At 37.9% G+C, this 26,945-nt stretch overlaps 1 protein-coding gene across 5 annotated transcripts in view; it reads left to right on the top strand.

The window, feature by feature from the left end:
• GTF2F2 (general transcription factor IIF subunit 2) overlaps positions 1-26,382 on the top strand; it is a 201,090-nt gene extending 174,708 nt beyond the window's left edge. For all 5 annotated transcript variants that reach the window (XM_042974418.1, XM_042974472.1, XM_007085381.3 and 2 more), the window contains 2 exons: positions 10,808-10,951; positions 25,820-26,382. In XM_042974418.1, coding sequence (XP_042830352.1) covers positions 10,808-10,951; positions 25,820-25,939 — 264 coding nt within the window. In that variant the 3' untranslated portion in view covers positions 25,940-26,382. The remainder of the gene's footprint in view (positions 1-10,807; positions 10,952-25,819) is intronic.
• The last annotated feature ends 563 nt before the right edge of the window (positions 26,383-26,945 follow it).

Here is a 26,945-nt window from a genome sequence, read left to right as displayed (position 1 = left end):
TTTTAGGATGTTTTTATATTATTTTCTTTTTAGTACAAGTATGAATACATTGTATTCTGAACTTCTTATTGGGCCATAATGATAAAAAACATCTGCCTTAAGACTTTTTAACATTAAGTGGCAGTTCATGGTGTCAACCTTCATTAAGGTTGTCATAGCATTGGTGAGTCATTGTACTAATGTAGTTATAGTAATGAGCCATATAGTAATCTTTGGAAAGATTTTGTTTATATAAAAATAAAGATTGACTATAATCTATCACATTGCATTATTTGAATATTTAGTCATTCTTTTCCCCCATGGGAGTATATCAGAATGAATGGAGGCACCTATGTAGATTTTAAAAACATCCTCAGTATTATAGTATAAGATCAACTATAGGAGTATAAAGCTTTTGTCGGGCACCTGGGTGGCTCAGTCAGTAAAGCGTCTGACTCTTGCTTTTTGGCTCAGGTCATGATCTCACCATTTGTGAGATTGAGCCCCTAATGGGGCTCTGTGCTAACAGCTCAGAGGCTGCTTGGGATTCTCTGTCCCTCTCTCGCTGCCCATCTCCCCTATTTGTGCTCTGTCTCTCAAAATAAATAAATAAACTTGAAAGAGTGTAAAGCTTTTGTTATTTTTATTAGAAGGAGACTTTGACTTTTTAGAAGATCGAGAAGCATTAACATAATTCAACAAGAATGACTTAGAGGGTATATAATCAAGACATTCAATAAAAATTTTAAATTCAGTATAATGTTGAAATGTTTTCAAACATTTCAAGCATAGCGAACTACGTAAACATGAAGTCTGGTATTTCATTGTAACAGTTGAGGATCTTTGAATAAAATTTTAAAGATAAATGTAAGGAAAAAATTTTCTACAAAAACTGAAAGGTTGGAAAATGACATAGATATTTTTTAAACTATATTACTGCATTTGATCAGAAAGAACTCACCTTGCATTTACCCCTGGAACCTTTTCCACCCACCTATGGCACATAGATAAATTTACAAATACAGTTGACTTTTGAACAATGTGGGGATTAGGGGCACTGACTTCTTCCCCCACCTCACCCTCCACACTCAAATCCATGTATAACTTTTGACTCCCCAAAAACTCAACCTACTGTTTATTGGAAACCTTCCTGATCATATAAACAGTGAATTAACACATATTTTGAATGTTATATGTATTATACACTATATTCTTACAATAAAGTAAGCTAGACAAAGGAAAATGTTATTATGAAAATAGTTTCTCTTTTATAAGGAAGAGAAATACATTTACAGTATTGTATTTATTGAAAACATCCATGTAGTCCGAACCTGGTCAACTGTATCTAGAACACATATGTAATCATTTCCAATTTTTTTTTAAATATAATTTATTGTCAAGTTGGCTAACATACAGTATATACAGTGTGCTCTCAGTTTTGGGGGTAGATTCCCATCACTTCCAAATATTTGAGCTCCCATTTTGTACATGGAGCTATTCTAAACATTAAATTGAAATTTATTTCTTTAGTTCACAAACTATCTGGGATATAATACCTACCATACTTGCCATTCAGGAAGCATTTATTGAGCCAAAAAGAATATATGATTAGAATTATAATTTAGAATGTTCCTTCCTTGAAAGACTTGGCCCTGAGAACTCTTGCCTTACCTGTAAGGTATGACTTGTTAGGTTTCACTATAAGTGGTTTTCTTGTACCTTACATCTTCATTACATTTCTGAAACTTGAAACCAGTTCATGTGGGTCAACATTTTTCAAAGTTTTGAAACACCAATTTTGTGAGAGTCTTCTGGGGAAAAAGAAAAAAAAGAGTTGTGTAAAATGATTTTGTGTTAAAAGAACTTGTAGATTCTGATTATGTTATCCTCTTCAAAATGGACACTGTAATATATTAAAATTAGGGACCTTGGAATTGGTTTAAGTCTATATTTTGTATGCATTTGAACATTAAATTTACCTTCCCCCATCCTCTGAAGTGTTTGTAAAAGCAAACTTTGGGAAATAATGGCTTGTCAAAGTAGGATTTACGGGAGGGCCCATTGAGTGAGGGGAGAAATATTGGAGCTTGTATTTATCTTGTTTTTCATGTAATAAAGGAAAGAAATTGAGCTTTAGAAATACTGTGGATTGACCCTAGCACCCTCACACAGTCCCTGTGCTAGTCATTTTTCAGCAGAAGAGTAGGAATTTTATAACACTGATGGTTTGACAGTGGTACTTCCAAGCACCTCACATTTTCATTTGCTTTCAGCTTTTTAGGTTTGGTGCTAAATTCAGAGGTTTATATTATAGTACCTATTATTAGTTAAACTCAGTCTTAAAAAATGAACAAATGCTTTTAAAGTTACCTGTAAAGATAATATACTAATAAAGCAAATATATGTGAACAAGAAAGTGGAAAAACTGACGCTTCTATCTAAAATGACCTCTTTATCAGTCACTGTGTGAGGTAGAAACAATGATGATGTAATCTGACGTGACAAGAACTTGGCCCTGGAATTCCAAAAAGGAAATTAGCAGTATCATTTTAAATGTGACTTGTCATCCCTGTCATCAGTGATGATTCAGTTAGTGTCTATCACGGAAACAAAAACAACTCCAGATATTCCAGCAGGAAGGGATTTAACGTGGGGAATTGGTTACAGATGGTTTACCAAGGGCTGGAGTTGGAAAAGGGGGAGGGGCGTCGGTTACCAGAGACGACGAAGCTGCTGCTGCTGGAGGTGTACAAAACGCACACAAAAAAGCAAAAATCTCCCCTCCTCCTCCTTTCATTCTCCCATTGGCAGGGCCCCAGCTGGAAACCAGCTGGCGGGGGACTCTTGGAAGTGTAACCTGTAGGTCCCCTGCTGCCACCACCCCCGAGGCCTGGGGCTGAAGGCTTGTTGAAGATAACTGACGTAGTGATCCTTACCTTTGCGTATGTATTGGACCTTAAGTTGTATTAGCTATTGCTGGTACAAAGCTACTGTTTAAAAGAAAAAACAACTATAATTTGGAATTCACCTAAAAACAAGCATCCAGAATGTGAAGATTGAATAGTATATTTTCAGAACCAAACCAAAATGCATTTTACAATTTTGACAAATTAAAGCTTACTCTTAAAATAATGCTTGTTTTTATTTCATGTCCTTAAGTTTTTTAATTTGTGTATGCTTTAAAATATCCATGCATACTAATATAATAGTACATTTTACAATTTACAGATTGACATACATAGAATGAGTTGATATGTTAGATTCCTTCCAGCTCCCTCCATCTCTGCAAGTAAGGATGCTTCTGTATGTGGTTTCGTTGGCTTTGTGGACATCATCTAGCATGTGTAAATTTCACAGCCTTCTCACATGTGGTCTACACTTTTCGGCCTTTTCTCATAAGGAATTCTGTCTTCTGTTGTCTAGATAATAGTTCTCAGTGCTAGCTGTACACTAGAATCCCCTGGGAAGCTTTTTAAAAAGAAAAATACCTCCAGAGATTGATTTTAATTGATCTACGGTGGAGGCCAACTATCTTAAAATTTTTCAGGTTTCCTTGGTAATTGTAGCATGCAGCCACCAACTCAAAGAGACAGGAATTTCATAGTTTTGTCTGCCATCTATCCTGTTGGGGGTAGGGCCAAAAATAATACCTGAGAGGAGACCAGGAAGTTTCTTTCCAGCAAACCTAAGGTTTTTAAAAAGAATTAATATTTTCTTGTCTTTATCATCCTCTCTGGCCCCCAGCTTCAAAAAATATTTTTCTTTCCCTTCTTTTTCTTGGCGACAACTCTTGGTCAGAAAGTGATAGAAAATTAGAAAAACTTAACTAGAGAATCATTGTTGGAGGGAGTTGAATGATTACATAAGATTTTGAGGTCAATCCCCAGGAACTAGGAAGAAAATTTATTTTTATGCACATTCTGTTTCCTTCAGTGTGGCAACTAACTGTGGTACGGTTGTTGGGTTTGTTTTTGTTGTAGTGGTTTTGGTTTTTTAGTTTTATGTATAAATTTGGAATTTCGCTAAATGAATAATAGATAATTGTAGGACCGTATCATAAAGGCTTATCAGCAGTATTTGCCTGGTATTAGTATAAGTATTGCTACATGCTTTGTCCATTTGAATTTGCACACCAAGAACTCACGGACTCTAAAGAATTAATTTCCTCCCAAGAGATAAAAACACACTCTGCAAAAATAGAAGCATTAGGGGTGAGGAGGATCTTTGTAAGAATTTAAATGCAAACCATGATATTCAAGGCTGTCATGCTCACTTCAAAAGTTAAAAGCTTCCACAAAGACTGCCTTGACAAAGCAATCAAAGTATTTCTGCAAACAACAATCTAGAAATTTACAGACATCTGTATTATAGTATTTTAATTGGCAGTGGGTGGCTTTTATAATTGTTGTCAGTGATTAAGGTTTCAGTAATGATGGTTGAGTATCTCTATACCATACCACAATGGATTTTCTACACGTGGTTGTATTTTAGTCTTGAATAATTTGTTTTCTGTTGTGAAAGAAAAATTGTGTATAATAGATTTGTTTGGATTATAAAATTTTCAATTGGAGACTAAGTTTAAAGTCCTTTATGAATTGACATTTATTTCCATGCAGCTGGTTGTGCATTGATCTATGGCCACTGAAGCAGATATAATATCGGTAATTAAAATGCACATAATAGCCATTTCTGGTCCAGTAACTATCCCACCAGTATATTGTGGTGGCTGCTAACAAGTTAGATATGCGACTGTTTTGAGTGTCACCATTTTCTTACAGTGCCGGTGTGCCAGTATGAAACAAAATGCCCAAAGAGAAAAGAGCTAAAAGAAGAAATAACATTATGTTAACACTATAGTCTTCTCCTTAATAGACTAGTTCATATCATTTGTCGTTTATTTGTAGAATTAATTTTATCTGTACAACATACAACATTGTGAGTACTACAATATTAAGATTGCCATTTCTGTGCTGTTCAGTTTTAAAAAGAAAAGTTACCTCAGGACCTTGGTTTTGTCCTGGGTATAAGGTTAGTCATTAATAACTTAATGACCATGGAAATCAATTCTGTCCCTTTTTATAATTTTACATACATCCACTGGAACTACGTGCTACCACAGAGTAAAATTTAGATTATAAGCCTGTCTTGGAAATTACCAAGCAGAGATTTAACTAACGCTGTAGTACAAAAATTTTGTTTCACAACAGTCTTTTTCTATAAGTTATCCCACAGTACAGACCCTGAGGACATTAAAGGCATGTTCTGTTTTGCTTTTTGTGTTTAAATAAATTAAATTTCTGTTATTTTAGTTTCTCCGATAAGGATTAATATTGCCAATTTGTTGCTGTTATTATTTTATATGCCTGGGTTCTCAGATTGCAATTTTAAGTGTTTTTATTTCACTAAAGTTCGGTTGCACTGCCCATAGATACTGAGCCATCAATAGACACCGTTAACACAGCACATTTCTAGTCTCTTTTCCCCCAGATCTAAAGTAGGAAAGCACCAGCGCTGAATACAGTAAATTTGAGGTTGAAGCATGTAAATCAAGATTTTCAAAACGATCTGTGTAGAATTTGGTACTTCTCTCACTACTCATTAACATTGAACCACAACTTAATTTGACCCTTACTCTGATTCTAGTATTGATTTTAAAGTTCTTTTCCAACTTACTCTAAATTCTTACCTTTGATTCCGGCTCTCTGTCATGTGGCTCTGGGGTTGGAACAACTTTGATGACAAACCTGTACGAGGTTTTTCTCTCTGCTACCAATTAGAGTATGTGCCCTCTCTGAAGTGGACCATCTTGCTTTATCAGCAGGTTTCTTTATAGCTCTTCCTCAATTTTTGATGGGGTTTCAGTCAAAATTGAAAATACGTTTAATACGCCTAACCTACCAACACATAGTGTAGACTAGCCTACCTTAAATGTGGTGAGAACACTCGCATTAGCCTCCCTGCATTTGGGCAGAATCCTCTACCGCCAAATGATAATCAAGTGTCGACCATCTCACGTAATGTATTGAGTACCGTGCTGAAAGTAAGAGACAGAGTGGCTGTGAGGGTAGGGGTTCTTCACTCTGGTGATGGCGTGGCTGACCTGGAGCTCCAGCTGGCTGCCGCCGCGCAGCACCGTGAGAGAGGATTGCACAGCATGTTGCTAGCCCGGGAAAGGATCCAAATTCAAAACTCCACTTACAGTGCCTACTGCATGCATATTGCTTTCACACCATCATTAAGTTGAAAAATAAGTCCAACCATCGTTAAGTTGGGGATTGTCTGTATTTGAAAACATTTTTCCTGTTAATCTTCCTCGCTTCTCCAGGCATTTCACACAAGGAAGAGTCTCCTAAGGGTGGAAGCTGAATGTACCATCGCTTATTTTTACTGTCTCCTGAATTTAACTCTTCCACCTTCTCGGCATAAATTAAAGCTGGGACAGGAGGGCACACACAATATCATGCAACCGTGGCTGCACGCAGAGAGTACCGAAGCCCAACACTGGACCTTCGCTCAGTCCTCACTTCCTTGGTAGTATTTTTCTTGAGGACCTGTGGCCTCCAGCTAAATGAAATCCCACATCCCACTCAAGCCTATGAGAAGGCAGTAGGCTTTCCTCACCCTTTCTTAATCTGATTATGTCTCCCTTTATTTTTCTAGATCCAAGTTAAGTTTTTTTTATCCCACGCTTGACTAGAGTAAAGGATTATAACAACTTCATCTCCTAGTCCAGACTTTTCTTTTTTTTTTTTTTAAGTGTTTATTTTGAGAGAGACAGAGACAGCACAAGTGGGGGAGGGGCAGAGAGAGAGAGAGTATCCTAAGCAGGCTCCGCACTGCCAACGCAGAGCGGGACCCGGGGCTCAAACTCACAAAACTGTGAGGTCATGACCTGAGCTGAAATCAGGAGTCGGACATTTAACCGACTGAGCCACCCAGATGCCCCTGGATTGTTCATCTTAATACAAAACATAAAACCATTCAAATGAGGTGCAAGAGTGGAAGGGGGTTTCAGGATGCAAACTAAGTACAATTGTAAACAGGGAACATAATATATTTGAGACATTGCTCAACAAAGCAGGACTTAAAATAGTAATCCCTTAAGGCATTCCATGATATTTCTCTATTTAACCCAAAGACACTCCTGCTTGGATTTGTGTGTTTTGTCCTGGTGTGTCATGCTTACTTTCTCCATGATGTACCTATTCTCTTGCTTCTATCCTTCTTTTTTCTTTTTAAGTAAGCTCTACACCCAAGGTGGGACTTGAACTCATGACCCCGAGTTCAAAGGCTGTGTGTTCGACCAACTGAGCCAACCAGGCACCCCTCTTTTATCCTCCTTTTGATCCTAGAGAGAGAAAATTTTTGAATGGACCTCAGGTCCATCCCTTTGGGGCTTTGCTGTCTGTTCATCTCCCACTGAATTGGGACAGACACTGTATTTCTGCCTTTGCCCTTAAATGTGTGTTTTCATCTGTTTTTTACATCTTCCCCATATTGGGAAGACTTGGATATTCTCCTTGGTCATAGGTGGCTCTGGTCTATCTCTTCTCCAGTCTTGCTTCTGACTTTTCTAGTCACACTGCTCTTCTCTATTTAACATCAATAGAAACTAAGTTTTATCTCTCTTATAACAAATCTCTATTGTAAAATATAGGGAGTAAGCCTAACTATATGAGGGTGGCATTTATGCAGTAATTTAGCTGTAGGTTTTGAAATACATTTCTCTTTTTCTTTCTTTCTTTCTTTCTTTCTTTCTTTCTTTCTTTCTTTCTTTCTTTCTTTCTTTTCTCCTACATTAATTCCAGTTGATGCACAGGAGAATGTTCTCTGCCAGCTTTCATTGAGCCTGCCTTTATTTACTAGGTGGGCTGCTATATATATATATGTGTGTGTGTGTATATATATATATATATTTCCTCTAATATGCTTTATGCTTTATCACAATGCCTTATTAAAATGAAATGTTTCTTTAAAAAATTAAAAGCTTGGTCGTCTGGGTGGCTCAGTGGGTTAAGCGTCCAACTCTTTCTTGATTTTGGCTCAGGTCTGATCTCACAATTTGTGAGATTAAGCCCTCTGCCGGGCTCTGTGCTGACAGCATGGAGCATGCTTGAGATTCTCTCTCTCTCCCTCTCTCTCAAAATAAATAAGCTTATTTTAAAAATAAAAAATAGGGGCGCCTGGGTGGCTTGGTCAGTTAAGCGTCCGACTTCGGCTCAGGTCATGATCTCACGGTCCATGAGTTCGAGCCCCGCGTCGGGCTCTGTGCTGACAGCTCAGAGCCTGGAGCCTGTTTCAGATTCTGTGTCTCCCTCTCTCTCTGCTCCTCCCCTGTTCATGCTCTCTCTCTGTCTCAAAAATAAATAAACGTTAAAAAATTAAAAGCTTAACCAGCTGAAACGAGTGAATATAAGTTGCATGTTTTCAATGAAGAATACGTTTTTAAAAATTCTTTTAAGTACAGCTGACACACAATGCGATTAGTTTCAGGTGTATAGTTTCATAGTGATTCCACTTCTCTGTACATTATGCTGTGCTCACCACAAGCATAGCTACCATGTCACCATACAGCACTATTACAGTATCATTGACTGTGTTTCCTGTGTTCCACCTTTTTATATATATATAAATGTTTACTTACTCATTTTGAGAGAGCAAGTGGGGAAGGGCAGAGAGAGAGACAGAATCTCAAGCAGTCCCCTCAGTATCAGCACAGAGCCCGACTCAGGGCTCAAACCCACAAACTGTGAGACAGTGACCTGAACTGAAACCAAGAGTCAGACCCTTAACCTGTTGAGTCACCCAGGCAGCCCCCCATGCTATACCTTTTATTCCCGTGTCTTAACTCATTCCGTAACTGGAAGCCTATTATCTCCCGCTCTCCTTCATTCATTTTGCACATCTCCTTCCCCTCTTCCTTCTGGCATTTCTAGGTCTGATTCTTTTTGTTTACTCATTTGTTTTTTTAGATTCCACATAAGCAAAATTACATGGCATTTGTCTTTCTCAGTCTGACTTACTTCACTTAGGATAATACCCTCTAGATCCATCCATGTTATCACAAATGGCACGATCTCATCATGCATAATGATGTGACTTGGTGACTGCACAATATTCCATTGTGTATATATTTTTCTTCTTACCATTTGTCTGTTGATGGACTCTTAGGTTACTTCCATATCTTGGCTAATTGTAAATAATGTTGCAGCAAACATAGGGTGCATATGTCTTTTTGATTTAGTGTTTTCTTTTTTTTTGGGTAAACAATAGTGGAATTACTGGATCATGCAGTACTTCTATTTTTAATTTTTTTGAGGAACCTCCATACTGTTTTTCACGGTGTACCAATTTACATTCCCATCAGCAGTGCATTAGAGTTCCCTTTTCTCCGCATTCTTGCCAACGTTTGTTGTTTCTTGTCTTTCTGATTTTAGCCATTCTGACAGGTGTAAGGTGATATCTCATTGTGGTTTTAGTTTGTATTTCGCTAATGATTAGTGGTTTGAGCATCTTTTGATGTATTTGTTGGCCATGTGTATGTCTTTGGAATAATGTCTGTTCAGATCTGCTTCCCATTTTTTGATCAGATTGGGGGTTTGGGGGATTATCGAAATTTTTTTTTTTTTGGTGTTTTAAAAGTTCATTATATGTTTTGGATGTTAACTCCCTTTCTAATATGTCAGTTTCAAGTATCTTCTCCCATTCAGTAGTTTGCCTAATAAAAAGTAATTTTGGTGGCTCAGTTAGTTAAGCCTCCTACTTCATCTCAGGTCATGATCTCACGGTTTGTGAGTTCCAGCCCCACGTCGGGCTCACTGCTGTCAGCACAGAGCCTGCTTTGGATCCTCTGTCTTCCTCTCTCTCTCTCTCTGCCCCTCCCCCACTTGCACTTTCTCAAAAATAAATAATAATTTTAAAAAATTTTTTAAGTAATTTTTTTTTTTGTTTACAACTGATGAAATCTCTAGAGGATAACATGAGGAGAAAGTTTGTACCTTCTCTTAGTGCCACTGCTTTCAATCTAGCATGCATAAAGGTACATAGAACTACAGGACAAACACACCATTTGATCCTAGAGTGTCATTTTTATTTGAATGAGAGGTATTTTATTTTTATGTTACAAATGAAGGTGTATTATACAGCTGAATTTAGAGTTCACATGAATTAAGATAAAATGGGGATTTGGGGAAAATAGTTTGCTTGTGCTTTGAGTACTGAGTATGTATTATTACCATTTTCTGTTAGTAAGCTTACTTCATTTTATGTGTTCAAGGAGGTCACGCAGTGTGGGGAGGAGAAAAGGCCTCCTGTCACTGCCTACATTCTTTTCTCTTTACCACTGCTTTTCAAACTTTTCACTTCCTAGAGAACCTCTTCATAATATGCCTGCTTTTTAATCTTCTGTCTGTCCCAAAAAACCTCAATTTTGAAAGACGTTACCTATCAAACTGTTTCTGTTAGATAAACTATTTTACTGTATTTTGGGTAATAAAAACAAAGGAACTGCAAGTTGGACTTTCTGATCACCATGAGCAAATCAGTAGCCACACTGATTTCTAATTTGGCACAGAAAGGCTATTTGGGGGCAAATGGAGGCATTATATAAAGCTTTTGGAAATAATGAAATTGGTTTACAGATGGCATGTTGATACCTCTTAGAGCCTTCAAGGTCTGAGGAGCCCCAGGAGCAGTCTGAACTGCTCTTTAAACTGTAGCCTTACAGCTTGAAATTAATCATATTTTTGGGTTATAAAAAGAGAATGCCTATATTTCAGAGTGAGAATGTTGGATTGATGCCTTTATTACTTTTGCTTTTTGCACCTAGATTGAATATGAAAGGAAAAAGAAAGAAGATGGAAAACGAGCTCGAGCTGATAAACAACACGTTTTAGACATGCTATTTTCAGCATTTGAGAAACATCAGTATTACAATCTTAAGGACTTGGTGGACATCACAAAACAACCTGTGGTATGTATATGCTCACATTGATCCTTTAAATATGTCCTGCTTCATTTAGATGACGTTTCTGAAGAGAAGGGTATCATATATGAAGAAGTTCACGTGCACCTATGCTAATGTCAGGGTTTATTTCAACACTCAGGAAAGATGTCTTAATACAGGTTATTTTTTGGTGACATCAGCTTCATTATTTTAGATTTCAAATACATTATGTTAATAGTTCCATATGAAGATAAAGTAGATATACCCTTCTTTTGACTGATCCCTTGACATCAAGCCTAGTCTTTCATTTGTTCCCCTACCTCCCTCCAAAAGCACTCAGCTTCTTTCATATATTTGAAAATGTGCCTTCTAGAAGAACTGCATTTCCTTTAAGAGCCATACTGATTTGTCATGATGAGGGTGTTCATCTCTGTCTTGCGGTTTTTTTTTTTTTTTAATCAAAATTTACCTAGCACTAACATTAGGTCCTTTTACACTTGAGCTGTGTACTGCTCCAGTGTTGGTTGAGGTTGTGGTTGGGTTGGTCTGTTGGTCTGTTCTCCATTTTTAAGGAAAAATTTATTAAGTTGATGTTTTAGAAAGTTTGTACTATAAATAATCATTTTTCCATCCCTGCTCCAGACTTTTGTGCCTATTTGCTAACAATTTGTATTTCTAATCCATTAAAACACTGGTAACAAATAAGGAATCCAAATCCCTTTTCTCCAGTCTTTGAGTCACATTTCCTTCTGTTTCACTTTCTTACACCTAACATTAGCAAAGCAGAGAATTGAATTGTAACAGTATTTATTTACAGGGTTTTAAAAATTAAATGGAATCTCTTTTATTTTCTGTCCTTTTACACTCTGACTTATTCAAAGCTTTAGGAAATAACTTAGGAAATTTCAATATTGATGGTAGTTTTCCCATTTCTGCAGATTTCACTGTTACATTTCAATCTTTCACTTTTTTATTAAGAAATTAAATTCCAAAAGATCTAACTACTTTTTTTTAATAGGAGGCAAGTGCTCATGCTGCCATTATCAGCTCCTCTTAACGACTTCACTCCCTTCACCATCAAAGCCTTAGACACAGCATTTCAAACTAGATTTTTAAAAATTGAAATAGAATAATTCATTAGCTAAGCTGTGTTTTTTCTACGTTTAATGAAGTTTATCCTTGTGTCATATATATATATATATATACACACACACACACACACACACATACATACATACATACACACACAAAAAGGCCATTCCAGAAACTGAATGCAGACAGTATATTCTCATGGAATAACACACACACACACACACACACACACACACACACACACATTAGATATAGGAAAATAAGTATTTGTATGTAGAAGGACATTTACATGATACTAGAGAAGACAATTTCTTTGCTTCCCAATTTCTTAACGTGGAACAACATACTGTTTTTTTTATCTTTTCTACTTTTTTTATTTTTATTTTTTTTTAATTTTTTTATTTTTTTTTAACGTTTATTTATTTTTGAGACAGAGAGAGACAGAGCATGAATGGGGGAGGGTCAGAGAGAGAGGGAGACACAGACTCTGAAACAGGCTCCAGGCTCTGAGCTGTCAGCACAGAGCCCGACGCGGGGCTCAAACTCACGGACCGCGAGATCATGACCTGAGCCGAAGTCGGACGCTTAACCGACCGAGCCACCCAGGCGCCCTACTTTTCTACTTTTTTTAATGTGTATTTATTTTTGATAGAGACAGAGGGTACGAGTGGGGGAGGGGCAGAGAGAGAGAGGGAGACACAGAACCTGAAGCAGGCTCCAGGCTCCAAGCTGTCAGCACAGAGCCTGATGCAGGGCTCGAACCCATGAACTGTGAGAGCATGATCTGAGCCAAAGTGGAACTCTTAACCAACTGACCCACCCAGGGGCCCCAACATACTATTTTTAAAATTCATTTTGTGTCAGAGAAAAGAAATAACTAGTATTTCTCTCAGTTTTGGTGTTTCAGATAATTTTTATGTAGAGGTGCTCAGTGAATCTCTTAAAATAGAGCTACTTAGGGGTGCCTGGGTGGCTCAGTTGGTTAAGCGTCTGACTCTTTGTTTTGGCTCAGGTCATGATCTCATGGTTCGTGAGTTCCAGCCCCATGTCGGGCTCTGTGCTGACAGCTGCAGAGCCTGCTTGGGATTCTCTGTCTTTCTCTGCCCTCCTCTACTCACTCACTCTCTCAAAAATAAACAAACATAAAAAGAAAGTGAGAGAAAGAGAGAAAGAAGAAAGAAAGGGAAGGGAGAGGAGAAGAAAGGAATGAGCTGCTTACCTCATGGTCAGTAGATGGGCTTTAGGAGATCCAGCAGTCTTCTGAATATGTGCAAAAATATGTGGGTTTTTCTGGGGAGCAGATCATAGTTAATATCAGATTCTCATAGAAGGTTTGGGAACCTCAAAGAGCTTGTGAACCACTGATCTAGAAACTAAATTATTTTATAAGTGTCTTATTGTTTAGAGGCAGTTTGCCTCAGCAAGCATGAGGTTCTTAAAGGAGGGTTGTGTATTAGTCATAGCCCTAAATATTCATATGTTCTACAATGTAAACATAGTAGAAATCCAGTAAATATTAGATGAATTGATGGATTCAGATGGATTCGACAGGCCTCATGTCATTTTTGGCAAGAGAAGGAAGACAGACAGCCAGTCTCAACTAAGTGTGGAACGCCAGGGTTTTAGTTATCTCCGCCTAGAGGAGGGGGCAGGAAGGGGTCAGCATGGGTTGGGTTCTGCCATTTACCTACCCACTGGGATCTGGGGGAGTTACTTCCTTTCCTAAAATTGAGGAACACTGGATAGTCACTGTGCTCCCTTCCAACCCGATATCTGTGACTCTCTCTCTCTTTCTCTCTGTCTCCTATTTTATCTCCTCTCCACCTCCCTCTCGTATTTGAATTGAATTAGCAAATCCCATTGACCTGCGAAGTGGCCCAAGTTCAGCTTTCCTCTGTATAGATAACTATCCCCTTTAAAAGCTTCACCGGACATAAGTGAGTCTGTACTCATGGTCATCAATATACCCTTACTAATTTGATCTTAATCTGAGCAATTCCAGAAGAATGAAAGAACCCAGTATAGCATGAAGATCAGTGATCCAGGAAAGGGGCTTCCTGGTATGATGGAAATAGTGGTGGATTTGGAGTAATGGCATCTCAGTTCAAGTCCCAGCTCTGCCATTTAGCCTGGACAGGGTACTTAAATACATTTGATGTTTAACACAAACCAGTTTTTGAGCCCCTGTGTAAAAGAGGAGAAAAGAGATCTTGTTTGTGTTAATCACCTCTTTAGTATATGCATTTAATGACTTTCTCTCATTTTCTGATGGCCCCCAGTGCCCCCTTTGATAACAGATTTCCAGCCATGAACTCTATTACTTTAACACATTCTCTATTTCATTAACACTGCTACCATATTCTTAAGTTCCCATTTGCTTTCTGACCTTCAGAGTGTAATTTTTGACACATGGAGTGGACCCGAGATATTGTTCTTGTTTTTGCAGTTCTTATTCTCTGTATTCTTCTTCCTAAAAACTTTCACTTCCATGAGCAAAATTATTGATCAGAGAAACTGTCCTTATGGCCAGACCTTTTCTGTCATTGGCTGGCATGTGACTTGCATGAACAATGAAGGAGTTAAAGTTACTCATCAAGGGTAAATAAGCCAATTTTAAAAGGCCAAGCTCTGGTAATTGATGTAAAGTCAGAAACATGATATCCATTTAAAGGGATGTTTTTATATGATTTAAATTTGGGCTTTAATGTGAAATACCAGAGGAAGCCTATTATTTCTCCCATGCAGTATTTGATCTTTCACCTTGAATTTGTTATGTCTAGCCTTTCTTCATATCTTATTGTATCTGTAAAATAGAAATACACAGCATTTCCTTCAAAATTTAAACCATTCAGAGCTGTACCTAATTGCTCCCTTTGAAACACCAAACTGCCAAGACCGTTTTGAGCCTTGACACTGTGTTCTCTCTAGCATAGCAGCCATTTACCAGTGTTCCTTGAATCGTATTTTTCTGCCAAAAGTATCCTTGAAAATCAGCTCTGGTTACCTCTTTAATTTTCTTGTTCTGTATCCACCCAGTTTCCAGGCATGATCTAGGGAAGTTGATCTTTAATTATTGATGATTCCTTCTGAATCAGCAGTCCCCAGTCATGTCAGTCCAGCAGACCATTGTTTAATTATACAATTTGCATGCTTTTTACTAAAGTAAGTTCAAATTAACAGGAAAATCTAGGAAAACATTTGTGTGGCTTTGACTTTGGAGGAATTTGGTGCCCATATTTCAAGGTCCCAGCACTAAACATTGCTCGACAGGCAGTTGCTTATTCGGACAAAGTGGGCTTTCAATACACAAAGCCATTGCAGCAATAAGGCAATGTTAACCTAATCCTCAGAATTTGTTTCTAGATAGACTTAAAGTAAAAGTGTGAACAGAAGTAATTGAAGCAAAATTTGGCCTCAGTAAGATACAAGAAGGTAGGCTTTTTTTTTAAGGATAAAATGTCTGGAAAGTATGACCTGAGTATTTCTCCTGTCAAACAAATTTTTTTATTTATAAGTATATGCTGTTATAGGGGCACCCACCTGGCTCATTCGGTGGAGTATGTGACTCTTGATCTTGGGATCTTGAGTTCAAGCCACATGTTGGGTATAGAGCTTATTTAAGATAAAGAGTTTGTATATGCTATTGTAGATATGTGAATTAGTTGAGACTCTTCTAGTTGCAGAGAATAGAAACTCAGCTCAAGGGGCGCCTGGGTGTCTCGGTTAAGTGTCTGACTTCGTCTCAGGTAATGATCTCACGGTTTGTGGGTTCGAGCCCTGCATTGGACTCGGCGCTGACAGCTCGGAGCCTGCTTAGGATTCTCCTCTTCCTCTTCCTCTTCCTCTTCCCCTTCCTCTTCCTCTTCCCCTTCCTCTTCCCCTTCCTCTTCCCGTCTCTCTCTCTCTCTCTCTCTCTCTCTCTCTCTCTCTCTCTCTCTCTCTCTCTCTTAAAAATAAATAGACTTTAAAGAAAAAAATAGAAACTCAACTCAAACTAACTTAAACAAAAATAGAATTTATTGGCTCATGTAGCTGGGAAGTTCAGGAATGCATCTAGCTTTAGACATTACTGGCTACAGCCACTAATATTAGTTAGAACTTTAGAACTGTCCCTTCCCATCTTTCCACATTTGTGCCCTCATTATTCTTTCTTATGTGTTATCTTTACTGTTAGGTGGGATCTTGCCATATGATAGCCAAAATGGCCTCCTCAAACACCTCACAGCTAGCAGCCTCTAAGAAAAAAGGGAATATTTGCCCTAATTATTTTAATAAAAGCCCCAGGGAAGATGTTAATTGATCTTTTGGGGGTTGTGTGCCCATTCCTGAACCAAGAGGATGGAGTTATGAGTACTCTGCCAGCCAGAGCCCACTACCTTTCCCACCTTTGTCTCACATTTGGGATGTTCAAAACAGAACTCTTGATTTATTTTTTCTTCTGTCTTCCCCATTTAGGTCCCCATTTAGGGACCACTATTCCCTAAATTGTTCAAGCCAGACGACAGTATTCGTGTTTCCTCTTCATGACATATAAATCTTGTAAATTATGATACATATATACCATATAAATTATCTACATATATACATATACAGATGTCGGGGTGTGTGTGTGTGTGTGTGTGTGTGTGTGTGTGTGTGTGTGTGTGTATCTGACTCAGGATCTTAGGTAAAAATGATGAAAAAAATGATTAAAAAAAAAAAAAGGTAAAAATGATCTTAGAGATTATCTAGTCTCTCTTACTTGTAGACCCAGAGAATGAGTTCCCTAGTGGCTTGAACCCAATTGTCCTGACTTCAGTCTAGGAATATCTCTTACCATGTTGCCTCTTCTGTATTCAGACATGTGCTTGTATATGTAGATAAGCAAGGAAAATATTTTTCTCACAATAGTAACCCCCTTTTTTAATGGGGGGAAAAAGACTAATGTCTCTCTCAGTCAGGCTTTGTCATTTCTGTATTATTAAGAATCATCATCATTGATCTAAGCCAGGTACATAGAGAATGGGATCTAAGCTTTATCTTAGCTCATTCAGTTCCTAATCCAAAATAAAAATAGGTATTTTTAATGTCTGAAGCATATTCCCAAATTTACTACTTAATAAGTGGTGTTTTGATTACAGTGTTTTGTTCTGAATATACTTTCCTTTTTTTACTTTTTTTTTTCTGAAATCTTTATCATTTCCTTTCTGTTCACATGTTCCCTTTTAGTTCATTTTTCCTATAAATGGAAGTGTTTATTTTTGAATGATACTACTAAAAAAAGGCCACTAGGGCACCTGGGTGACCTAGTCTGTCAAGTGTCCAACTTTGGCTCAGGTCATGATTTCGTGGTTCGTGAGTTCGAGCCCCGCATTGGGTTCTGTGCTGACAGCTCAGAGCCTGGAGACTGCTTCAGATTCTGTGTCTCCCTCTCTCTCTGCCACTCCCCCACTCACACTCTGTCTCTCTCTCTCCTTCTCAAAAATAAATAAACATTAATAAAATTAAAAATAAATAAAGACCACCAATTTCTTAAAAGAGCATGTTAATAACAGCCTTTTTTGAGACTTCTGTTTTAAAAAATAATTATTTGCTAATTAATGATGTAGAACCTAATATATTTTGAGCTTTAGAATATGAAATGTCATACTAAAATAAATCAACTATTTGAATTGTATTGAATATAAATGGATGAAATTTAAACACATTTATGAAATTTTAATATTTATTTGTAGAAGATTTTAATAACTTCTAGATCTACCAGAAAGTTTATCATAGGTAATAGCATTTTCTCCTTTAACTTATATGCTTTGTTTCACTCCCCCCCCCCATTTTTTACCATATTTCTGAATGAGGTAAAATTCGGGGTGAATTTACTAACATAACCAATTGAGTCCATATTTTACGTGAAATATTATGTAGATAAAAGCAGTATTTAACATAAGCACCCAGTAAAGAGAATTGGGCATTTATTTATATGCAAAATTTACATAGAATTTTTAATTAAGCAATGGACTTTAAAATTTATATTTAATCTGAAAAATATCACTACTTATAAAATCTCCTTCCCCACCCTTCAGCACCATTTGATTTGAAGGGAAGTTAAAAGTAAGTTTTTAAGCTTATTAACTGCCTTCTACTGATTTCTTTATTTAGTCTCTGAACAAGCTAGAAGGATTTGCTTTTAGGCTTATGGTCCTTATGGAAATTGTCTCTGGAAAGGAATTTCACTGGTCTTTAGATTGGTCTTAGCATTAGAGAGAGCATGACTCTGTGGATTTAGATAAGTGTTCACAGCCTCCCAGTTTCTCTATCTGACAGGAGAATTGAGATACCAGAGGATAAGCCTGTTGGCAGAAGACCTTGTAGTGTCAGTTCTGTATTGCAGCTTTGTAGAGCCATTCCTTCTACAGTGTCCCAAGACCAGTATTCTGATGCCATCATATTTTCCAGTACATACGGACTAATGCACAGAGCTAGCTACTGTTGATTGGCAGTGTTACTGTACTCATCATAATTTGGTAATAAAAATGGTGTTCTCTTAATTTGTTGTTATGAGCTAGATAGGTCACTCGCCCCCCACCCCAATTTAAAACCTTTATTTTCAGTACAAATTATATTTGTATTTTTTTCAATTACAGTTCAGTGGATTTTAATGTATTCACAGACTTGTGTGACCATCACTACAATTAATTTTAGAACATTTTCTTCATCCCAAAGGGAAATCCCATACCTATTAGCAGTCACTCCCCTCTCCCACCTTCACCCCCCACTCCCCAGGCAAACACTGGTCTATTTTCTATCTATCTGTATAGATTTGCCTACTCTGGACATTTAATACACATGGAATCATATAATATGTGATCTCTTATCACTGGCTTCTTTCATTTAGGCATAATATTTTCAGGTTTCATCCATGTTGTGGCTTCTATCAGTGTTTCCTTGCTTTTTATTGCCAACTAGTATACCATTATATAGATCTACAACATTTTGTTGTTTCTGCTTTTGGCTATTATGAATACAGCTACTGTAAACGTTTATGTACAGGTTTGTGCATGAGCATATGATTTTATTTCTCTTGGGAGTGGAATCGTTGAGGCACTTCATAGCTTTGATAACCTGAGGAACTAACTGCCAAATTTTCATCAATCCTTTTTTAATCTTTAGCCAGCAAAAACTTCTATCTCCTATTGCCCTTAAGTACAACTTTACTCTCTATTCCAGATATCTTAAGGGTGAATAATACTTCATGGTTGCAAGTGCTAGCTAATGTACCAGAAATTCTCTATTGGTGAAATATATACCTATAGTCTCTTTGCTTGTCATTTAATTTCTAACAGTATTTTCAAATAGACTAAAAATAACTATGCCAGTTGATACCTTCTTATATTCTGTACATTTGAAACCGCACTTCACACTAAATGCACTAATAGATAGCTGCCATGGTTCTAAAATGCAAGAATTCATATTTAAATTTCAAAAGGAATTTTAGTTTTTGCTACTTTAAGTTTTGGATTTTTTTTCTTTTATTTTTTTCTCTTCTCTCCTCTCCTCTCCTCTTCTCTTCTCTTCTCTTCTCTTCTCTTCTCTTCTCTTCTCTTCTCTTCTCTTCTCATTTTATTTATTTACATAATCTCTACACCCAACATGGGGCTCAGATTCACAGTCCTAAGATCTAGAGTTGCACACTCCCCTGACTGAGCCAGCCAAGTGCATCTGTATATTTCTGATTATATTTTCCTAATTAACTATAACCTAACATTAACTATATATGTATACATTTTTTTCCCAATTGGAAACCATCATTTCTCAGCCTTGGAATACCTTGCAGTCAGTATTCAAGGTTAAGTTATGTTTAGCGTACAAATAAACAAATACAGTTTAGAAAGCACATCTTGAAACACATAGTTAAATTTAAAAGTTTTGGCCCAAAGGAGGTAAACTTTGTTTATTTGAAATATGCAAACATGTGAATCATTTGCTAGTGCCCGGCACATGAAGTGTTACTAAGTTGATTTATGGGAATGCAAGCTGGTGCAGCCACTCTGGAAAACAGTATGGAGGTTTCTCAAAAAACTAAAAATAGAACTACCCTATGACCCAGCAATTGCACTACTAGGCATTTATCCAGTGGATACAGGTGTGCTGTTTCGAAGGGACACAGGCACCCCCATGTTTATAGCAGCACTAGCAACAACAGCCCAAGTATGGAAAGAGCCCAAATGTCCATTGATGGATGAATGGATAAAGAAGATGTGGTGTGTGTGTGTGTGTGTGTATATATATATATATATATATATATATATATATATATATATCACAATGGAGTATTACTCGGCAATCAAAAAGAATGAAATCTTGCCGTTTGCAGCTAAGTGGATGGAACTGGAGGGTATTATGCTAAGTGAAATTAGTCAGAGAAAGACAAATATCATATGACTTCACTCATATGAGGACTTTAAGAGACAAAACAGGAACATAAGAGAAGGGAAACAAAAATAATATAAAAACAGGGAGGGGGACAAAACGTAACAGATTCATAAATATGGAGAACAGAGGGTTACTGGAGGAGTTGTGGGAGGGGGGGACAGGCTAAATGGGTAAGGGGCTAAGGAATCGACTCTTAATCATTGTCGCACTATATGCTAATTTGGGTGTAAATTTTTTAAAAAATAAAATTAAAAAAAAAAAAAAGTGAGTTGGTTCACCAGCACACAAATATTCATGCAATAATAAAGTTGCTTTTCCAGAATTTGGATTAATCCATAAGGTAGTGCTGAGTTGGGATAGGGCTTGTGCCTTGGCCACTTTATTATGCATCATCTACAAAGGGAGGAATGCAGCCTGTGTGACCTGAGAGGAAGACAAGGGAAGGGAGTGTCTAGTAGGAAAGTGGGGGTGAAACCAGAAGGAAAAGAGGATAAAAATACTGACATGGCCCATGTCCCAGAGAATTTGCAGCATCACCTTCCCAATCCTGTTTACAGTTTTCTCTGTGTAAAGGAGGGAAAACATATGTTGCCTTCATTCACAGCTTATGCCTAATGTGTTGTGTGTTTTTTTAATCAAACAATTGTGTGCCTTGGAGCCACTAACATCTTCATCAGTAAGCCCTCTGATTTATCACACAAATCATTTGAAATGATACTTGGAAATTATCCTAGAACTGATAATGTCCCTCTTGCGTTGGATCACTTTGTAAAAAGCATACAATGATTGTCCGTGGGTGTCTGCATTAACCGGTACCATCTTTGGTATAGACTGCATACTGGATATTCATTCCAACCTTTCTGGGAAGATTTTGTGACCAAAAGTCTGATAGGGTCATATTATTTGCTTACCTAAAGCATCAATACTTGGCGATCAGCTCTTTGTTAAAGATACATGTTCTTGACCAATTTCTAAAAATTTAGATATAGTTCATTTATTATTATATATGTAATGTTTAACTGAAATTCCTGGTTTGGGATTGGTTCGCAGAGCAGTAAAGATGATACGAGAAATGAGGGGGGGTGGGAGGAGGGACAGAAGGAGAAAGAGACTGCAATAGTAGGCTCCTGTGCCTTGCAAGTCCACATGTTTTTCTTGATTTGGGGGATGGTAGGAATTTGGTCTGTGGATTTCTGCCTTTCGGCCTACCACAGTGTTATCTTGACCCACAGATATGCAAACCACATCCTAATCACTTGACCCCCTCCCCTTTTTTAAAAAATTAAAAAAAAAAAAAATTTTTTTATGTTTACTTATTTTTGAGACAGAGAGAGACAGAGCATGAATGGGGGAGGGTCAGAGAGAGAGGGAGACACAGAATCTGAAACAGGCTCCAGGCTCTGAGCTGTCAGCACAGAGCCCGATGCAGGGCTCGAACTCACGGACTGCGAGATCATGACCTGAGCCGAAGTCAGACGCCCAACCAACTGAGCCACCCAGGCGCCCCTAAAAAAAACTTTTAAGTGTTTACTTTTGAGAGACAGAGCTTGAGTGGGGGAAGGGCAGAGAGAGGGGGAGACAGAATCCATAGCAGGCTCAAGGCTCCAAGCTGTCAGCACAGAGTCAGGCGGGGCTTGAACTCACAAGCCTGGAGATAATGACCTGAACTAAAGTCTGATGCTTAACCAACTGAGCCACCCAGGTGCCCCATCACCTAACCTCTTTGGACCAGTATTTGCTTTGCCTTTTCCTTCCAAGGAAGCTGTAATGTTCTATCCCTTTTTTCTCTGCAGTTCAGACTTCCTGTAAATAGTCTCCCAGACATCCTTTTGATGAAAAGTTTCTAGATCTGAGTCAGTTTATTTCAAATCTTGTTTTGTAGCACTGCACATAGCAGTAATGAGAAATCTCTCCAATCCTGTGTGACATAAAGGTGATCTACTGAGTTCCAGAATACTTTGTTTAAAATGAAGGGGATCAGGCAAAAGATTAAATTGGAAAGTCAGTGTTTAGTATAAGAGGAGAAGAATTAGTATCTTTTGATCTGGGCCCAGAATCGCCGTTTAATTCAAAGGATCAAATACACATCCTCAAACCTAAGATCATGACTCAAGCTGGGCTGAGTGCCCCTTCTCAGTGCTCCCATAATATCCTGTATATATGTCCTTCTTACTATGCTTTAACTTACGATTGTCTGCTTCTATGCCTTTGTGTCCCCATTCACATACCCTAATCTTAAACTGTGAACTCTTGGGGATGAAAATGACTCTGTTGCCATTCTTCCTGTCACATAGGAGGTCTAAAATAAATATTTGTGCAAATATATGAATTTTTATAAAAGGAGAGTTAGATTGCCAACTGATCTTCAGTCCTGTTAGAACTTTTAAAATTTCCCCCAGATGGCTTTGTCCCCATCTTATAATACAGAGGTTAGTAATAAATATAATTCAAATTCAGGTAGTACAATTTAATCAGTCAACTTGTATTTCTCAAACCTGGTCATAACCCTATAAGTTAATTAGAGCCTGAGTTCTAAAAATGAAAAGAAGTAGAGTTAGCATAGTTTTAGTCCATAGGACCTTCTAAATGATCTCACCTCAAAACACCCCACCCCTGCCCAAATCCTTGTTCCCTTATTTCCTTTTTTTTTTTTCTCCCTGAGAGAGAGAGGGGGCATGAGGGAGGGGCAGAGAGAGAAGGAGAGAATCCCTAGATCTCTCGAACTATGAGAACATGACCCGAGCCCAAATCAAGAGTAGGACGCTTAACCAGGCACCCGAATAGTTCCCTTGTTTACTCTTAAGCACTGCCTATTCATTCGCACCACTAGTGGTTTGATGGGAGAGAGACCTAGAAGTAAAGGGTTACAACGTGGTATGAGGGCTATCACTGAGGTACATACAGTGTGAAATGTAAACCTAAGAGGTAGGTGCCAAGTCTTCAAGGCTGAGGAGTTCAGATTTGAGGGAAGGGGGTAAGTATGACAGGGAAAGGAAACAGCATATGGAGAAAACTAGAAGCATGTAGACACACAAATGGTAAGTATGTGTTCAGGGAATTCTTAGAAGATGAGGCCAAAGGGAAAAGGCAGGCCTGAATGGATGCCTGTGAAGGGGTTTGGAATTTAACCTGTAGACCAAAAGGGAAGTCCCTGAAAATTTTTCAGCAGAGGAATGACGTGATCTCGCTGTTCCCTACCTGTGTCTTTCCTTCAGCGACTCTTGTGACCTGTGTTCCCCTATCAGTACTGTTACTTTCTTTACTAATAGGTTGTGGCCAAGTTAATTCATTTGGTTAGAGTAAAATAGCTTTAGGTTGTAGTTTAGAACATTCTAAAGCTCCAGAAATAGGCTCTTTCCCACCTTCCACCAAAACAGAATTCTGTACCAGGGCTAGATACTGTGATCCTAAATCAGGAAAGCTTCTGTCTCACAACTGTCGCGCTCCTAGCAATTGCTCTCTTCATTTTGGACCCATTGCAGTGCGTCCACCTTTGTCTTATTGTTTGTGTGCAGGTTCATAGCCAGTATCACAATAAATCATTCTTCGGAATTTTACAAAGATGTCGTCCTTGGCATCTAAGCTGAAAATCATTTATGCCCAGCACATCAGTTTCCCTTTGTGAATACTGTCTAATTAGAAAGTAGTTTATGAACAGTGTCTCCTTTTAAAAATGTAATTTGAAGTAGCAGATAGCAGATGTGCATGTTACCTGGATGTCTCAAGCCTTTATGCTTACTCATTCGCACAGATCCTTCAGTGGAGGCAGCTGCAGAAAGTGTGGGAGGCAAGCAGGCTTCTTCCTGGGGAAACCCAGGCCTCATTTGATTCATTGCTGCCACCTGCTGGGGCCTGGCTGCTGGAATGGGAAGGCCACACTGGTAGTAGAGCTACGTCATCCAGGGCCACGTAAAGAGCCGTATGTAGTTCCAGTGCTAATCAGCCACTGTTTCTAGGGGACGACCTACCCCTAAGTGAAAGGATCTTATAAGCAGTAGAACATTATACCAGTCAGTGTAAGGTGGTGTTTGATTATGTTGGTTAACACCTCTCCAGCAATTGTGAGGCTCAGAGAACTAAGCAACACTAGGAGGACTCAAGATCCTAAAGTGTTAGAGCTGGGAGAGTCCTTCCCACAGATATTGTGGAGCTTTAGTGTAGTTAAACCAGTCTCCTAGAGGCATGTGAAAATGCAGATTCCCAGGCCTGGCCCCAGAGATTGCAATTCACTAGGCCTAAGATGAGGCTTCTTTAACAGGTTTCCCATGAAGTTCTGATGCAAGTGGCCCAGGACCATACTCCGGAAAGGCACTGCCTTAAACATGATCTATGTAGGAGCTTCTCAACCATTTTTCAAATCAGTGCCTCATTTCACTTTTAAAAAAATTACATCTTCTATCCACAGGGTGAGTTACTAATACTGTAGCAGGTTCTTTGAAGCATATACACAAAATAATACGGGATTGGTTCTGCAGGTGAAAAAAACACTTTTAAATAATTAACTTCCCTCTCTTACTCCAAGAGAGAAGTACTCTAACTTAGGTTGGTCCTTTTATAATGGAGTGTTTTTTGGCCTTGGGCATTGGCACGTAAAGGTGGCGTTTGGTATTATATTTATCACAGCCACCAATTCCCTGAATAGAGTAATCATTTGGTTAACGTGTATTAAATATTCAGGGACCAAAAATAACATAAGATGGAGTTCTGCCCTGCATCATCGTTACCTCTGTCCTTTGGAGGAGCCAGGCACAAGAGAGCTGCAGGCCCGGGCGTTTAGCATGTCTTATTATCACTTCGTAGGCCTTACATTGCCTTGGCAAGCTTGGCCAAGATACAAACAATACTAATCACAAATAATAACTTTCCTTATCACAGAGGAGGAAAAATAAGTGGCCTGTAGCACATATGAAGAGTCACTTAGAACTGAGAATTCTGGATGCCTGAATATTTGTTATTTTTTTTTATATATGCTACTGCTTCTGAAATGCTGATTGTAATCCAAGAATAACCCTATCCAGCTGTGAACTGAGTGAGGCCACTGAACTTGAGGGAAAATTACATTTGGTGTACTGCATCATCTTAGTAAACATCGAGACTAGTAACATTCTAGTGTATCTTCATCCAGACATCTTTTCTTTTTTTTTTTTAAGCTCTCAGGTTGTTGGCATCCCAGACTTCCAATCCCTTAATGCAAATGATCTTACATTTAACACAGTTATCATGTATTGCATAAATAGAACCAAAAGGCGGTTTATTAAACCTCTTTATAGAGAAATCTTGTTGTGCTTTCGAAATCGTAATTTTTATTAGTTGTGAATGTAGTTTGATGTGTGGTTTTATTTTAAATTTTGTTTCTTGCCTTCATAATCTCATCTTGGGGATTTTTGTTTTTAGGGCTACCTAAAGGAAATCTTAAAAGAAATTGGTGTGCAGAACGTGAAAGGAACCCACAAAAACACATGGGAGCTGAAGCCAGAGTATAGACATTATCAAGGAGAAGAAAAGAGTGATTAAGAAGACTTTCAACCAGCATGCTAACAGAACAACTAAAGGGTGATGTGCTAAGGAAACACCACTGATGCTCAAATACTTGAGGTCCATCTGTTATAGGGGTAAAATGACTGGAACTGTAATTTCCCTATGTAAATTTTTTAAACAATAATTCTTGTAAAGTTACTTAAGTGTTTTTTGACGAACGAAATTATTTATAGGCTTGTATTAAACTAGATTATTCAGGAGCGGGTGTGGGATTGGGGCGGTTAATAAGGTTTTTCTTTTTAAATATTGACTTTTAAAATGTAAAATTAGGAAATGATTTCTAAATAAGGACTGTCTGTCCTTGTCTTATGTCTGAGGAGCTGAGGTAATGCAAATCCAAAGTGAATGGCAAAGCAAGAAAAAAGTCAACTACAGAAAGTCTTCAAAGCAATAAAAAACCAAAGTTCCTTTTTCTGAAATTGTCAAAAACCAAAGCTGTCTTTATTTTATTATTTTACAGATGATCATGTTTCATATTCACACCCATTAATAAAAAAAGAGAGCGTTTATTTTGTACCTAAGATAGCAGTTTTCACCATTGGCTTGCTTATTTTACCCTAGTGTTAGTGACATGAAAAAATGCAAAAAAAAAAAAAAAACCTGGCCAATGGGTATTATTTCTTTTATTTGCTTTTAAAAGAATTAGAAATTAAATATTTTTCCAACAATTCAAGATATGTCTCCCCCATCCAGATTATAAACTTCTCAGACAGAAACTGACTTTTCCCTAGAATTTTACCACACACCCATCAGGGAGGTATTGACTATCCTACGACCAATGATGTTGGGGGTGAGGCTGGTGTGTGTTAGGCAGTCCCAAAAACAAACATACTCACAAACAAGACCACCAAAACAAAAGAAGCTTTAACAAATTAAACACAAGAAAAAGTTGCTTTTTACTTGTTCATTTTGTCAGCTGCATCTGTGTGCTCGCAACCAAGAAGTAGCAAATGCCAACAATTTAAGAAAATGTTACATAATT

This window comes from Panthera tigris, chromosome A1 (assembly GCF_018350195.1).
Source record: "Panthera tigris isolate Pti1 chromosome A1, P.tigris_Pti1_mat1.1, whole genome shotgun sequence".
NCBI lineage: Eukaryota > Metazoa > Chordata > Mammalia > Carnivora > Felidae > Panthera > Panthera tigris.
The sequence above is the reverse complement of the archived record's forward strand: the minus strand, read 5'-3'. Positions and strand labels throughout refer to the sequence as shown.